Below are 16,452 nucleotides of genomic sequence, written 5' to 3' on the forward strand. Positions count from 1 at the left end.
TTTCATTCTCATTCCTTAGGAAATGACATGGGAAATGATTTCCTCTCAAATTCATTCCGTGAACCAAATGGGGCCAGGGAGTCTCTGCGACTTATTCCAAACATGAAGAACCCGCAAAAAAGATTGTGGTAGAGATTCGACATTTAAATGTAGGTGAAGATCCAATGTCGAGACGCATCCACCTGTGATGAGTGGAGGAAAAATCATTACAAAACAAAGACAAATAAAAGAAAGAGAGAGGGGAGGAAGAGAGGAGAGGAGAGTGAAACCTCACCGTAAAAACGGTTATAAAATATTTTTTGGAAGAGAGGGGGCCGGGGGCATGAACTGAATCTTTATTATTGAAATTGTTAAAAGTAATAAGAATATGGAATGTTATTGATAAGGAAGAAATAAATGAATAAAATTGCTACAGCAGATTTGTCTGATTAGACAATAGATAAGCAGAGGATTATCCAGCTGCTGCAGAGAGAGCGCTTAGTTCCTCTACTCATGAAAATGAACCCATAGCAGGCAGCCATGGAGTCTGTGTCTCCCTCCGCAACATTCATCGTATCCACAAAATTCTCACTGAAACCTCGCAAAACCCAGTCCCAAACCCGCACTACGAACCTCAGATTCCCCATCTCACCAACCCATAAGAACCCATTTACTTTTTCTTCTGTTTCTCACAGTTCTTGTAGTTGTTTCTCAGTTAAAACATGTGCAGCTTCAACATCAACAACAGCGACACCTTCCACTTCTCTTCCTTTATCTTCCACTTCCAGTGACAAACGCCACTGGGTTGTGCTCATGGAGGCTCCTCCACAAGGGGTCAATTCAAAACAAGAAGTTATTGAATACTATGTTAAAACCCTTCAAAGTGTTTTGGGCAAGTGGGTATGCTATAAATTCTTTCTCCAATATGCCATTGCTTAGATTTTCGCCTGAATTGTATTTTAATGTTTTTGTTTTCAGTGAGAAGGATGCTCAAATGTGTATATACGATGCTTCTTGGGATACCCATTTTGGCTTTTGCTGTGATATTGAGGAAGAAACTTCCCACAAGCTCGCATGTAAAGTTATATCATTTTCACTGATGTTTTATTGAATTGGTTTTTGCTACAGACTGGATGTTTGTGTTCTTTTTTGATTGTCATGAAATGAGTGCTTCTGAGATGTTCTGTTTGAAGAGATAATGAACTTTTATGAGGTTTGGTCATTCGTTATTGCTAATGTTGTTGAATGACTTAATTATTTGTATGTAATTTGTGTAGGTTTACCGGGGGTTTTATCGGTTAAGCCTGACCCGGATTATAGTTCTGCAAAAAAGGATTATAGCCCACCAAATGTTCAATCAGGTTTTATGTCTTACCCTCAAAGTGGAAGTACTTTCTTATTTCCTCTTTCCAACACCAAAAGGTGGCTCGTTCGAATGGATAAACCCAGCATTGGGGTTGTTACAAAAGCACAAATGGTTGATTATTATGCTCAGATACTAACAAAGGTCTTGGGGAAGTAAGTCTTAGATTCTGAGCATCAATGCTGTTTGCGTTCTTAAACTACTTTGTTTTTTCTAATTGGTATGGTAACTACTTTGTTTTTTCTAATTGGTATGGTGCTGTATTTTGCTCTTTTGGTAGTGAGAAGGATGCACAAATGTGTATTTATCATGTTTCCTGGCAATCTAACTTTGGGTTCTGTTGTGAACTTGATGAAGAGTGTGCACGCGAAGTAGCTGGTTAGTGTATGCTCCTAGTTTCTCTATGCCACATTTGTGTTAACAATTGTCTTCTCGAGGACTAATGATCCTATATGCTGCAGGTGTTCCTGGTGTTTTATCTGTCGAGCCTGACAAGAATTGGGAGTCGGAGAACAAAGATTATGGAGGTTTTCTCCTCTTCTAACTTTTATAAGATCTTTCTTGAATAATATCTACTTATGGTTATCGTCTTAGAATCAGATGTAATATCTTCTAACTCGTTGCTAGGTTAGGCTTTGCTTCTTGATTTGAATGCCTTTTAAACTGATGTTGCAAACCTAATGTCTTCTTTTCATCTTCAGAGAGCTATGTCACTGACGAGATAACTTATAGAGCAATACAATTAAATTTATTGAGTAACTTTGGATATCCGTAGAGAATTGTTTCTTACTACTTGTTGAAAAATTTAAATGTGTCATTGTAATTTTAGTCCAAAAGGTTGGACTTAGAAGGTTATGCAGATCGATGCCCAGATGACTTTGTTCCTTGGTCAACAAATGAATAGGAATGGGGAAGACTTTGATAATGTATAACACCAGAAGATTTTCAGAGCAATTGTTAAGATTGTGAAGGTGTATGACCTTGCAATAGAAATCACATAATCCCGCAAACATAGAAATATTTTGAATTTTGATATGGGCGAAAATGGTGTAAATGAGATTAACCACAAGGAGAAAGCTGAAGGAAATAATTGCTACAGCTGAATTTGTAGGTTATCTGACACCATGAGATGATGCAAACCTCATTTCAAAGTTAAATATTACACATCGTGGAATGTAAAAATAGAAAGAGCTTGATTTCATGGTATGTGAAAGTCTTGGAGTCTTGCCAATAATTGTCAGAAGAGACCTGTTACTGATCATAGAAAGAACAGATTCAGCGGATAACAGGTCATGGGTTCCTGGTCCTGAATATTTTTTCGTATAGAGTTCTTCAATACATCATTTTGGTTACTCATTCCTTAACAATTCTTAAATATTTGGGAAGAGGCTTGGTAGTATCTGATAAACTGATGGAGCTTGACGTGTGTTGAACTATAGTTTTCCGTTAAATTATTAGCTTTATTCCTGATCCCTTGCACTAAAGGATGCCATCTTTTTTACCATGTTTATCAAGTAGTAGGAAACCCGGATTTATTAGTGATTTCAAGAAAAAAAATTCACCTGAGTCATTTTTGTTTATTGCTGATGGTTTATATGAAGTTAAAGATTCCTGAAGGAACATGAAATGGGTTGTTAACGACCTGACATTAGTATTCGTAATTACAAACTATTATGAATTATTTTTTTTAAATTTTCTTTTTAAGAGTGCAATGATAGTTGTTTTTATCCAACATTATTCAGGTCCTTTTCTATTTAATGGAACCAATGCTAACCATTACAGCAATAGGTTCCACCTGTAAACAATGTCAATTTGTTATGAATATGTGTTTCTCAGGTAATAATTTGCAGAGTTCTATGGATCTGTCGACATCTGGAGAGGCAAGTGAAACAACCCCGACAAAAACAAAGAAACTTTTTGTTACTGGTATGTTGCAACTTTTATTCTGATGTGAAACATTGATGTTCTTTTATTTACATATAATTGCTTGCTTGTTAATCTGATTCTTTGGAAGCCTAATATTTTCAAATAGACAATCAAAAATACCCCTGTAATGCTAACTATGTTTTAACTCTTTACTAGAGTTATCCGTTTTAATTTTTCAAAAGATCTTGATATTCTTCAATATGTGTAGCTTCTTTTTCCCTCTCATTGCATATTCACTTGAATTTGCTAAAAAGATTTTAGTTTCTGAACAGGCCTATCATTTTATACATCTGAGAAAACCCTCCGAGCAGCATTTGAAGGCTTTGGTGAGCTTGTTGAAGGTACTGCACTTTTTTTTAAAGCATAAAATGGGGTTTTCAATTTGATGGCAGTATATGCTCATTCTAATTAAATGTTTGCCTCAACAGTTAAAATAATAATGGACAAAATTTCTAAAAGGTCCAAAGGTTATGCATTCATAGAATACACCACGGAGGAAGCTGCTAGTGCAGCACTCAGAGAGATGAATGGCAAGGCAAGTTTCAACATGCTTTTCATTTTTATAAACTGATTCAAATAAATCAAACACGTAGGCGTAGTCTTTCTTGTCTTTGGTTTACATGTTTTACATGTTTATAAAACAGATCCAACACTCTGAAGAGGAAAGCTTAGCCTATTTTTTGTTGATGATTCTTGCAGATCATTAATGGGTGGATGATAGTTGTTGATGTTGCCAAGACTAGCCCTCCAAGATACAGCAGGGGTCAGAGCAGACCAGCAACCAGATGAAAGAGAGAGAAGGTTATGGAGAGATTTGTCACTAAGAATTGAATTATTTTGTGACCAGCATCCTAAATATTGACATTGAGTTCATATAAGGAACTTCGTCAGTACCACAATATTTTTGCATCTTCAAAGAATTGACCTACATATTTTCAGCTGCAATGTTAAGAGTCTATGGGTTGAACTTGCCCCTAAAAATCGGCTACTAAGGACGTGTGCTCTTAAACCATCCGGAGATCCGCTAGTTTTCCGCCATTTTTCCGAAGTAGGATCTGGAGGCCTAAAATGCAGCACAGTGGTGTTCAGCTGTTGGCTCCTTGTGCCTTTATACTTCTAAAATATGGCCCAAATGGCCACCACAAGCTGCATGGTGATCTCATTTTTCCTCCCATTTGGGCCTGGATAACGATGTAAGGCTCCAGGCAGGCCTTCACAGAATGCAGGCCAATAGCATCGAGAGTCAAACTAGGTAGTTGACTATTTAAGGACCACAGTCATTGGTTTAAAAGTTTAAGGACTCAAATTAAGACTTTTGGAAAATTCAGGAAACATTCATGATACAAATTCTAAATGGGGTGACATGTAACTCATTTCATCCGCTCAAGTTATGAAGACTTTTAAATCAAAATAATTTGTTTGGCCTTGAAGTAAGTTTATTTATGGATACTATAATTGTTATTTTTTATTATAGAGAAATAGTACCAATAAGGTCACCAAATTTAGAAAAGATGCCCAACTTTCCAAGCGTTGCAACGAAATTGTTGAATTTAAAAAATGTTTATAGAATGGAAAATTCCTCAAATAGTACTAATAATGTCACCAAAATTTAAATGGAATGAATTATATTATAAGGATTCAGAGCCTCTGCATTTAAAATCTACGTATTTTTCTGCATTTCACTTAATTTTAATCATGGTAATAATCTACGCATTTTCGCAACCCCCTTTTCTAAGCTGTAAAACCTAACCTATTGCCTTGCATCGTGCTCATATATATATAAGACTGCCAATTTCTTCCACCACAATATCACTTCATATCATATAGTTCTTTATTTTTCAACACATCCGAAATCTCTGCTTTTAAATGGAGAAGCAAGCAGCCATAGCCACTTCTTGTCTCTTCCTTTTATACATCGCCACGTTTACAGGTTAGTGCTACAAAAACAAATATACATGTTCTTGATAATCATATATTAACTGTAGCCACAAATTATTATTTAGACAAAGAAAAATGTATTTATATGGTCATATTTACTCTTTGTCCCTTTTTGCCTTTGATATGTAGTGGCAGAAGTTCTTGAATCACATCATCACCATCATCGTCATAACCATCATGGTTCTGTGAAGCTTTTCGTTTTTGGGGACTCGTATGCTGATACTGGAAATACCGAAAAATCTGTGTCTGCTTCATGGAAGGAACCTTATGGCATCAATTTTCCGGGAAAGCCAGCTGGTCGATTTTCAGATGGTCTCGTGCTTACTGATTATATAGGTTCCTTTTCTCTCTCTTAAGAGTATTTTCCTCAATCCAAAAATATATGTTAGATCATGAGTGTATGTTTGCCTCTATAGTTGAATTTTACTTTTTCTAGTATGTTTGCATGTGAAATATTTGACAAGAAATTATTCTTCATATATTATTTAAACATGGACAATTTAAATATATATTATATAAATATTTTTAGGTCTATTTGTTTGGGGAAAAAAAACACACACACACAAAAACAAATTTAGACAAGAAAATCAAATATATATCTTTGGATTTACATATTCCCTATTAGACACATTTATACCCTTCGGAGGTGTAAAGAGGATGTTAAAGTGGCTTTACACCCCCAAAAATGCACCCCTAACTATGGATGCTTTGACTACTAGATTGGGATTTTGAGTGCATGATTTTGTCTATATTTTAATTTGTAATTGCATTATTATTTGTTTAACCAAATTCTAAAAACAAAAAGAAAACAAGAAAAAAACCAGTATTTTATTTTATTTTAATTTTGTTTTATGAAATGCCTCTCTGAGATGTTGCAATATTTCGCAGCTTCCTTTTTGGGCATAAGATCTCCAGTGCCTTACACATTGAGAAAATTTGTGAAGAAATCAAAACTAGAGTCTGGGATGAACTTTGCATATGGAGGGACAGGCGTTTTTGATACAGTGTTTGGTGGACCAAACTTGACCACCCAAATCGACTTTTTCCAACAGCTGCTTGAACAAAAACTCTATAGTACCAAAAATGACGTCGTTGACTCGTCCATTGCTCTCGTATCAGTTGCGGGTAACGACTACGCTGCTTATTTTGGCAACCACACTGAGGTAAGTGGTTAAGCTAACTCTTATCTGTTTGTTGACATGCATGCAATTAATGTGTAGGCAAGTCGGAAAGCTTTTTTTTTTTCTTTAATAATTTAAGAGAGACGTGTACAACACATGATTTTCCTTAATAGATTCTGTAACAGAGTTAGCATATGGAGCTAAATCATGGATTTTGAAAAATCGAGATGACATCTTTTAAGTGTTTTTTTTTAATATAAAAAATTGAAAAATAACGTATGAGTTCATGTGATATTTCTAAAATTTTACTTAACTATTAATGTACGGTGCAATTATCGTATATGTTCCTTGTCAATAATAACCAGATGTCATTGATAACATGATGGGCATTCATAGAGCGTTGGAACGCTTAAAGAAAACTCATGTACATGTTCTCAAATGTTTTTGAACTACATGATATATTGCATGGCCATAAATATACATGATATATTGCATTGTGAGGTGACCTGATACTAGATGGCACTCGTATCTTCCAAATGACAGGATTTCGCAGCGGCCACCAAATCCATTATTAAGCAGCTTGCTGTGGATCTAGAGCGTATATATGGGTTGGGAGTGGGAAAAATAGCTGTTACAGCAATAGGGCCCCTGGGATGTCTGCCGCGCATGACTTCCTTTCTTTCATATCAGAATTGTAGTGAAGTTGCCAATCTGGTTTCAATTTTCCATAACCAGATTTTGCGTCAAAAAGTTGAAGAGTTGAACAAGGAGACTAAGAAATCTTCATTTTTAATCTTGGATCTTTATAACGCGTCTTTGTCTGCAATTATGCTCCCAAAACACCATCAAGGTAATTAAGTAATTAACTCTTTGTAATGAACGGTAATTTTGTCCTTTCTACTAGTATGACTTTCGGATATGTCACATTTAGTCATCAACCTTGCTCACCACTTTTCTAATAGAGGTCGGTACCGACTATGTGGATCCTCCTCATCTGTATGTAAGGTGGTCCAGAAATGTGAACTCATGTATATTACTTGAACTTTTTTTGGATAGCAGGATATTCGACACTCCAGATTAATCCACTAAAGCCGTGCTGTGTTGGGGTGAGCAATGAATACTCATGCGGGAGTGTGAATGAGAGTGGAGCAAAGAAGTACACTGTATGCGATAAGCCCAAACTTTCTTTCTTTTGGGACACAATTCACCCTTCGCAGAATGGCTGGCATGAAGTTTATTCCGCTATAAAATCTTCTCTTCGTCAATTGTATTTGTGATTTATTGTGTAGTTTAAATATTGGCCCTAGAGGGTTGGTTTACCCAATATATCATAATGATATAAAAGAGACTAATATGTGGTTGGATTTCTTGATAATTTATCAACTTCTTTGCATGAGAGAAGAACAAATAGTGTGATTTTAACCTAGCTAGAATAAGAAGTCAGCAGATAAGATATAGTGATCTATAGAAAAGCTTAATTAGCATCCGCGCTTAATAAATATGCATTCGCATATCTTCCTTGTGTATAAAAATAAAAATAAAAATGAAAACGCATTCGCAACGAGCTACAGTGACAGTCAGAGCTGGCCTTTTTGGGGGTGGGCGAGAGGGTGGCCATGGGCCTCCAATTAAGGGGCCCCAATTTTTTTTAATATTATATATATACTATTGTCCAATTTATTATATATAAAAATAAAAATAAATACATAAACAACACGCAATTAAATTAGGTTTCTTCGTTTCCTCTTCTCAGAAGGTTTCTTCGTTTCCCACGCAAAAACATAAACAACATGTGCTTGAGGAGGGCAATTCCTCTCCTAGTTAGTTTCTCCATGGAAGAACTCTATTTAATCCACCCATATCTTAATAATCCACCACCATATTTTTTCTCCGTTTTCCTCATCTCTCTTCAATCCACCCATTATTTTCAATTTCCCTCATTCTTTTTTTCTCATATCATATTGTGGCTCTAAGAATCAATCTCACACTAAAAAGCTCACAAATTGTCTTTGAAATTGATGGTGACCAAGAGGGGAGGAACATGAGAAATTGAAAAGGTAATCATATTTATAATTTTTTATATTATATATTTGTTCCTATCCATCAAACTATTTTTTCAATTTCTAGATTATACATAGACAATGACTTTGCTAATAAGAGACTTAGACTCTGATTTATAACTGACCAGGTAGGATTATGCTCTATAATTGTTTATCGTAAAATCATTATTCACGCGCTTTGTACGGTACATAAAATCATTTTATTTGTTGTTTTTTTGCAATTGTATACTAAGGGAAGGGGCCTCATTTAGTTTATCACCTAGGGCCACCCAAAAGTCAGGGCGACCCTAGTGATAGTGTAATGTACTTTCGAATTCCACATTTTCTTAGTTAAGCTAAAATGAAGTATTTCAACATGTCTTAGTGCCCGTTTGACATTGCTTATTTGAGGTGATAAGTGATCTTTTAAAAATTTTGAGAAGCCCAGCCCGTTTGGTGAACTATGAGAAAATCACTTATTGTTGAAAATTACTGTGAGAGAAAGCTATAAGTGTAACACCCCGACCCCAAATTTTCCCAAATTTAACCCTTATTTAATTATTTAATTATTTAAGGGTATTTTAGTCATATCTTTAACCGGAGAGAGTTTGGGACCGTGACTTGTATTTTTGGATAGGTCGTACTGAGACGAGTTCATAGACACGTAGTGGGCTCGAATCGGAGTTGTAACGAGAGAGATATGGTCAAAAGAAGCCCAGTGGCACAATCGTAAATATTTCAAAATGGAATTTTTTATAAAATCTGGTTCTCTCCCTCTCTCTCTCTCTCTCTCTCTCTCTCTCTCTCTCTCTCTCTCTCTCTCTCTCCCCCCGTGGGTCTCTCTCTCTCCTCTCCCTCGCGCGCGACAGCCGGCCACGTTTTGGCCGGCCGTGCTCTCCTCCGGCCACCAATGATGACGGGACCGGTACCAAAATGACCGGGCCGTCGTCCTCTTCCTACCCCAGCCAGCCCCCGCCTCCAACCGCCGCAATTTCGCCGGAATTTGGAGAAGAAGCGGCCGACGTCGCTGGATCTTCACAGCCGCCGATCTCTCTCCTCCGGCCACCAATTCCGTCGACCCAGGTATGGATTTTGAACCTCTCGAGCTACTCTAGCTGATAGTTGGGTTGGATTAGATCGATTCTTAGCGTAGACAACTCGATTTTCGAATTGAAAATCGGCCGAACTTCAGCCGCCCTGATTGGCCATTTCCGGCCACTTTTTAGGGTAGGTCCAAGAACAAAAGTGGCTCTAAATAGGGTGTTATACCTAGGGTAGGAGTTTGGAGCCATGGTTTTGAGATTTTCCGGCGAAGCGTTATCGCTTTGGGTACCCACGCGCTGCCGGCGCGTGCGGCGGCGCGTGGGCACTGTAGAAAATTAGCACTGTGTTCCAATGAGATCCTTACGTTGTCACGAGTGCGTAGGATTTCGCGGATCTCAATTCGGACGTCGTTTGACTATCGAACGGATATTCGCATATTGCGCGTTATCCGGGTTCGATAGGTTGGGACCGTCGGATGGTCCCAAATTTAATATATGTTAATCTAGGTATTTATAGGATCGTGTAGGAATTCACGGATCATGAATCGGAGCCCCGGATGTTCCGAAAAATAATTTTAAGTTCATATTTTATATTAACCGTCAGATCGTGCGATCGTGAGCAATCCGACCGTCCGATCTGAACCAAACTTGCAGGACAAGTGTCCTATACCTGGTAGAACCCATAGGGACTTCCGGATCGGAAATTGGATGTCGTGGGTTCCGCAGATCCGGTTGACCAGGGTTAGAGTAGTTTGACCCTTGGTTGATCGTGAGTCTCCTGGAGTAATCTCACCTTTCTAGGGGGGATTATCTGGTGCTAGACTATTGTGGAGGGTTACACAATATTAGAATTATTTATATAATTATATATGGTTGTACAAGGGTACAACAGAGTCTAGAATGTCAGTTTGGAGTGCTATACGCACTACTTTAGGTACCTCCCCGGATGTTGGATTCACTACATGCACCACCAAGTGAAAGTCAGGTCCCACGTGGCGTAGGTTATCCGGCGTTGGGACAGACCCCATACGTGGCGTTGGTTGTACCGGCGTATGGGGAGATTCGTAATATGATGTTCAGGTCTCACGTGGCGTAGGTTATCCGGCGTTGAGATAGGCCCCATACGTGGCGTTGGTTGTACCGGCGTATAGGGAGCTATTGTGATATTGTGTTGAGGTCGCACGTGGCGTAGGTTATCCGGCGTGTCGACAGACCCCATACGTGACGTTGGTTGTACGGGGAGACATTGTGATATGATGTTGAGGTCCCGCGTGGCGTAGGTTATCCGGCGTTGGGATAGGCCCCATACGTGGCGTTGGTTATACCGGCGTATGGGGAGTTATGTGATATGATGTGCACGTCTCACGTGGCGTAGGTTATCCGGCGTTGAGACAGGCCCCATACGTGGCGTTGGTTGTACCGGCGTATGGGGAAATATAATGATAGTATGGCATGGTCGCACGTGGCGTAGGTTATCCGGCGTGTTGACAGGCCCCATACGTGGCGTTGGTTGTACCGGCGTATGGGGAGATTATATGAAATCCAGAGAAATGAAATAAGGTATCGCCCAAGTGTGGAATTGGGTTTTAGGGAAGAACTACGTGTGGCTTGATCCGTCAAGGAGGGTACGTAGGCAGCCTAAGGTTATTAGGTGCAGCCGCAGACTAAATATTAGTCATCTTTGGTATTTGAATTGTTTGATAATCGTTTAAGAATTATTGGAAGGCCGAAGGCCATTTGTGTGAATTGCATGAATTATATTGTGCATGCTGCTAGTTGGGAATATTAAATGCGTTTTCATGCAAGTATAAATTTTGAGAAATGTCCAATTTATAGGGAAGACTCTGCCGAATTTTTGGCAGGAAGTCTCGGTCTTTAGTAAGTGGGCCTGGCATCGGGAGGATGTCGGGAATTCCAAAGGGTTCGCCTCGGGTTTCGAAAAAATTCGGGGCGGATCCTTAAAATAAGGAAAGCAGCTAACGAGATGCTTTCATTTTCTGATTATGCAGGAATCAGTTTCGAAGCGGCGCTAGGTTTAATAATTATGCGGGAATTATTTTCTGATTATGCAGGAATTAGTATCAACAACACTTTTAACAAAAAGTTTACCAAATGCCAAACTGCTTTCTCTTACAGTTGATTTCTCTCACAGCAAATCTAACAACGATTATTTTCACAGCATAGCAATGCTAAACTGGCCCTTATTGAATAGATTAACTGTTCAGTTATTTGATTTCCATACTAGGTTAATATACAATTATATTAATATTTTACAATTTACTAGTATTTTAGGGGACATATTATGCCTATTGATATAATTTATTTATTTTGCCAAAGTTAAGAGGGGATGAGGTTTTCTTAGACACACTGCGAATGTGTCATGGAGGTTCTTTAACCTAAGGAAAGCAGCGTGTAATGACAATGTTAAGGTATCTCAACAAGAACAAGAAAAAGAAAAAAGAAAAGTGAGTAGGATAGCTAAGACCTTAGATAAAGAAAAAAAAAAGACGATTACCACGGGTCTCTTTAACAACCATTCCTAGATTGAATCGAAGATCAGGACCAATAGCATCTATGGTATTATTGAAAGAGGACAAAGGACGGCCAAGGACAAAGAACAGTCTATTTCCTGTGCTATCAAGAATGAAAAGGACGGGAAGGAGCAGAAATTGCGGGATACTGTAGAGATAGAGGGCTATGAGACTAGCATAGCCCCCATCAGACAGTTGAGGGGGTAGCCCATAACTTAGTTTGCTCTCTAGATCATTGATCCTGGAAAGGATTTCCTTCCTTTCCCTTCGTCTATTCTCGTCTCTAGAGGTCTTGACAATACCCTTCTAGAGGAACTGCATAGGCTTATTCATAGGATCGGGTTGACTATACAGACTTGTAAACTTAAATGAGCAGCGTGAAAACTTCACCAAAAGCTTGACCTGGTGTAGCCCACAATTTGCAGGACTATTCCAGTGAGTCCTCCTATGGTGAACAAAAAGATGAACCCTACAGCAAATAACATAGGTCTACTACTTTACAAGTTAATACCCTTTTCATTGGATTAGATGCCGTTGTGATGATGCCTATTTTTCTTAGTTGCAGTATCTTTGTGGTAAAAAGGGGCCACCTGAACAAAGGTATGATTTGGTTATTGAGGCCCATCCAAGTACAGCAGTGTTTTAGGGTTTAGGGCGAGGTACATCATAAATATTTTTACGGTTTAAACCCTAAGCTACATCATATAAATTAAGGAGTGAGCAAAATTGGATTAACAAAAAAAAGACAATAATTTCTAGGCTTTGAATTAAGTTTATTTATGGTGCGTTTGGATGAGGAAATTTAAAAGTACAAAAGAATTTATAAATGACGGAATTTAAATTGAAGGAAATTAATGTTCTAGAATTTGTAAAGTTTACTGTTTGGGTGACGGATTTAAAATACGGAATTTAGTCTTTATTTGTAAAGGAATATGTTTTAAAAACTTAATTTCTCTTGGAATTTGAGAAATAACTACTTTTAGATAAAATTTGAATTTGGGATTTATGACCTCCAAATTACTTTTTTTTTTTCTTTCCACAATTTCTAAATTTCTATGTTTTTTTAATCCAAAACGGGAATTGATTAATGTCAATTTAGAAATTCTGACTTTTATAAAAATTCCAAATTTATTTCCTTCATCCAAACACACTGTTATAGAATGAATGTCAAGAAAATATGAAACGAGAAAAGATACACAAAAAACTTTCCAAGTGCTGCAACGAAATTTTTGGATGTCATAAATGTTTTCCATCTTTTATACAACGGAAAATGAAAATGACACTAAAGTCACCAAAATGAATAAATATTCAAACAAAAAACAAATCCGTTTTTTCTTTTCCTTTTCTAAGCTGTAAAACCTATTGCTATTAAGCAGGGTACATTGTATCATGCCCATATATGTAAGAACGCCAGTGTCTATTTCTTTTCATTTTTTTCTTTCAAGACACCCAAAAATCTCTGCTTTCAAATGGAGAAGCAAACCACCATCGCCTCTTGTCTCTTCCTTTTATACATCGCCACTTTTACAGGTTAGTTCTTCATAACTAAATATATATATGTTCTTGATATCAGCCTTTATATTTTTTTTTAGACAAAAGAAAATTGTATTTATTTGTCCTTTTTATTGCTTTTAATATATAGTGGCAGAAGTTCTTGAAGCCCATCATCACCTTCATCAGCACAACAGTCATGGCTCTGTGAAACTTTTCATCTTCGGGGACTCTTATGTTGATACAGGAAATATCAGAAAATCTGTGTCTCCTTCATGGAAGGAACCTTATGGGATCACTTTTCCCGGAAAGCCGGCCGGCCGGTTTTCGAATGGTCGTGTCCTCACTGATTATATAGGTTTGTTTCCTTTCTTTCTCAAGAGTATTCTCCTCTTTCCAAAAATTTATGTTAGTTTATGGGTGTAAATGTCATCTTTTCCTCCATTAACTGTAGTTAAGTTCATGGACCAAAGTGCGACAATGAGCAAAATTAGGAGGCAAAGTTCAATTTTGGTTTTTATAGTATGCTAACATGTGAAATATTTGACATGAATTTAATCGTCATTTATTATTTAGATATAGAAAATTTAATTGTGTTAGTAGTACTAGGTTGGGATCGTATTGGCATAAATTTTTTTTTTTTATGGGGGAGCATGAATTTTAATTTGCTTGAATTATTGTTTAACCAAATCTTTTTATACAAATGAAAATCTACTCTAAACTAATTGAATTTACGAAAAGGGGATTCGGACTTGACTACAAGAGACCGGACTCACTGCTCTAGTCAACTGGCTTAACCCAAGTCTGCATTGTTTAACAAAACTTTAAGATAAAAAAAGAACCAATTTTATTTTATTTGTTCCTCTTTGACGTGTTGCAAAATTGCAGCTTCCTTTTTGGGCATAAGATCTCCGGTGCCTTACGCATTGAGAAAATTTGTGAAGAAATCCAAACTAGAGTCTGGGATGAACTTTGCATTTGGAGGGACAGGTGTTTTCGATACATTGGTCAGTGGACCAAACTTGACCACCCAAATCGACTTTTTCGAACACCTGCTTCAACAAAAAGTCTATGTCAAAAACGACGTCGTTAACTCGTCCATTGCTCTTGTATCAATTGCGGGGAACGACTACGCTGCTCATTTTGGTAGACCAGGCCACGACACAAAGGTAAGTGGTTAATCTAATGGTTTTATTGTCGTAAGTGCGTTTTGGTACAATGTTCTGCTATTTAAATTTTTTGTTTCAATATAATTCTTCAATTCTATTAGCTTGTTCTTGTTTTGTAGTTGTTTATATTACTCTCTTGCATTGGTGTATTAACATTTCTTCTAAGTAATATCTAATATAAAAAGTTATTAACGTAATGGAATTTTTCTTCTAAAAAAACTATAAAAATGTCACTTGAGCTTATACACCAATTTCAATAATTATTTAGTGACAGCAGATAAATCATGGATTTTGAAAAATTAAAGTGACATTTTTTAATATATATTTTTTAAATACAAGCGATAATCTACTCTAAATTAATCTATTATTTTTATATTGTAATTATCATATGTCAGTAATCAATTATAACAAGATGTCATTGTTGAACAATAGCATGATGTTTGTTTTTCTCGAGGAGTTATGTTTTTTTTTTATACATATATTTAAATTCAAGATTCCATCATTTTCTAGGGAACTTTAATCAAATACAAGATTATTGAAGGGTTTAGATGTTTCCGAACTATGTGGGGTTCTTGGCATGTCCACAAATACATACATGATATATAGAATTTTGAAGAGACTTTATACTAACTTGATCACATTCGTATCTTCCAAATGACAGGATTTGGCAATGTTTACTAAATCTATTATTAAGCAGCTTACTGTGGATTTGAAGCGTATACATAATTTGGGAGTACAAAAAATAGCGGTTACAACAATAGAGCCCCTAGGATGCCTTCCCGGCATAACTTCCTCTCTTTCATATCAAAACTGCAATGAATTTGCCAATATGGCTTCAATGTTCCACAATCAGATTCTGCTTCAAAAGTTGGAGGAGTTGAACAAGGAGATAAAGAATTCGGCATTTGTCGACTTGGATCTCTATAATGCGTTTATATCTGCAGTGAAGCCCCAAAAACATCATCAAGGTAATAAATCCCTTTTCCGCGAACACTAATTGATCCCTTCTACTTGTATTATTTTTGGATATTGCTATTTGTTTTACATTTATTCATCACCCTGCTCACCGCCTTTCTAATAAAAGTAGGTACCATCTATGTGGGTCCTCCTTAAATACGTTTATAAGGTGGTGGTCAATAAATGTGGTCCTACTCATGTATATATGTCTATACTTGATCGCATTCTTTTTTGGTAGCAGGATATTCGACATTTCAGATTAACACTCTAAAGCCATGTTGTGTTGGGGTGAGCAATGAATACTCATGCGGCAGTGTGGATCAGACTGGTGCAAAGAAGTACATTGTATGCGATAACCCTGATGTTTCTTTCTTTTGGGATATGGTACACCCTTCGCAGAATGGTTGGCATGAAGTTTATGCCACTATAAAACCTTCTCTTCATCAATTGTATTTGTGATTTATAGTGTAGTTTAAACTGTGCCCCTAGACGGTTGGATTGCGTGAGAATATTGATTAATGTTTTCTTTGCATGAGAAGTAGTAATTAACTTCAAACAATAAGATTTTAAGCGAACCTAACTTGAATAAGAAAGAAAGTGACACTATAAAACCTTAATAAATATCCATTCGCAATCCATTGAAGGGGTTCACTAAAGATGAGCTTTTTATTTTATTTATTTATTCATGCAAATAGATATTTAACAATGTATTAATATTTTAGGGGACATATCATGCCTATTGATCTGAGCTGCACTATCTCTATGGTAAGTAAGGAAGGTGCTGCCAGAACAAAGGTTACAAACTCTTAACAACTATCCCACACTAGGCCTTTATACCCTGAAACTACATCTCTGTATAAGAATTCTATGTAACTTAAGAATTTTATGTAATTTT

At 36.9% G+C, this 16,452-nt stretch overlaps 3 protein-coding genes across 3 annotated transcripts; all 3 read left to right on the forward strand.

The window, feature by feature from the left end:
- Window positions 374-4,243, forward strand: LOC18780739. Its single transcript, XM_007211904.2, has 9 exons — window positions 374-875; window positions 958-1,055; window positions 1,257-1,497; window positions 1,623-1,720; window positions 1,804-1,869; window positions 3,179-3,268; window positions 3,541-3,609; window positions 3,697-3,803; window positions 3,968-4,243. Exons 1-9 carry the CDS (start codon window positions 520-522, stop codon window positions 4,055-4,057), a joined length of 1,215 nt encoding a protein of 404 aa, XP_007211966.1. The 5' UTR covers window positions 374-519; the 3' UTR covers window positions 4,058-4,243.
- LOC18780908 (GDSL esterase/lipase At5g03610) lies at window positions 5,106-7,702 on the forward strand. Its single transcript, XM_007213946.2, has 5 exons — window positions 5,106-5,198; window positions 5,336-5,542; window positions 6,095-6,369; window positions 6,871-7,177; window positions 7,387-7,702. Exons 1-5 carry the CDS (start codon window positions 5,135-5,137, stop codon window positions 7,602-7,604), a joined length of 1,071 nt encoding a protein of 356 aa, XP_007214008.2. The 5' UTR covers window positions 5,106-5,134; the 3' UTR covers window positions 7,605-7,702.
- LOC18781089 (GDSL esterase/lipase At5g03610) lies at window positions 13,410-16,029 on the forward strand. Its single transcript, XM_020557727.1, has 5 exons — window positions 13,410-13,470; window positions 13,583-13,789; window positions 14,320-14,600; window positions 15,262-15,568; window positions 15,799-16,029. Exons 1-5 carry the CDS (start codon window positions 13,410-13,412, stop codon window positions 16,014-16,016), a joined length of 1,074 nt encoding a protein of 357 aa, XP_020413316.1. The 3' UTR covers window positions 16,017-16,029.

The sequence above is a fragment of the Prunus persica genome, chromosome G2, assembly GCF_000346465.2.
Source record: "Prunus persica cultivar Lovell chromosome G2, Prunus_persica_NCBIv2, whole genome shotgun sequence".
Lineage (NCBI taxonomy): Eukaryota > Viridiplantae > Streptophyta > Magnoliopsida > Rosales > Rosaceae > Prunus > Prunus persica.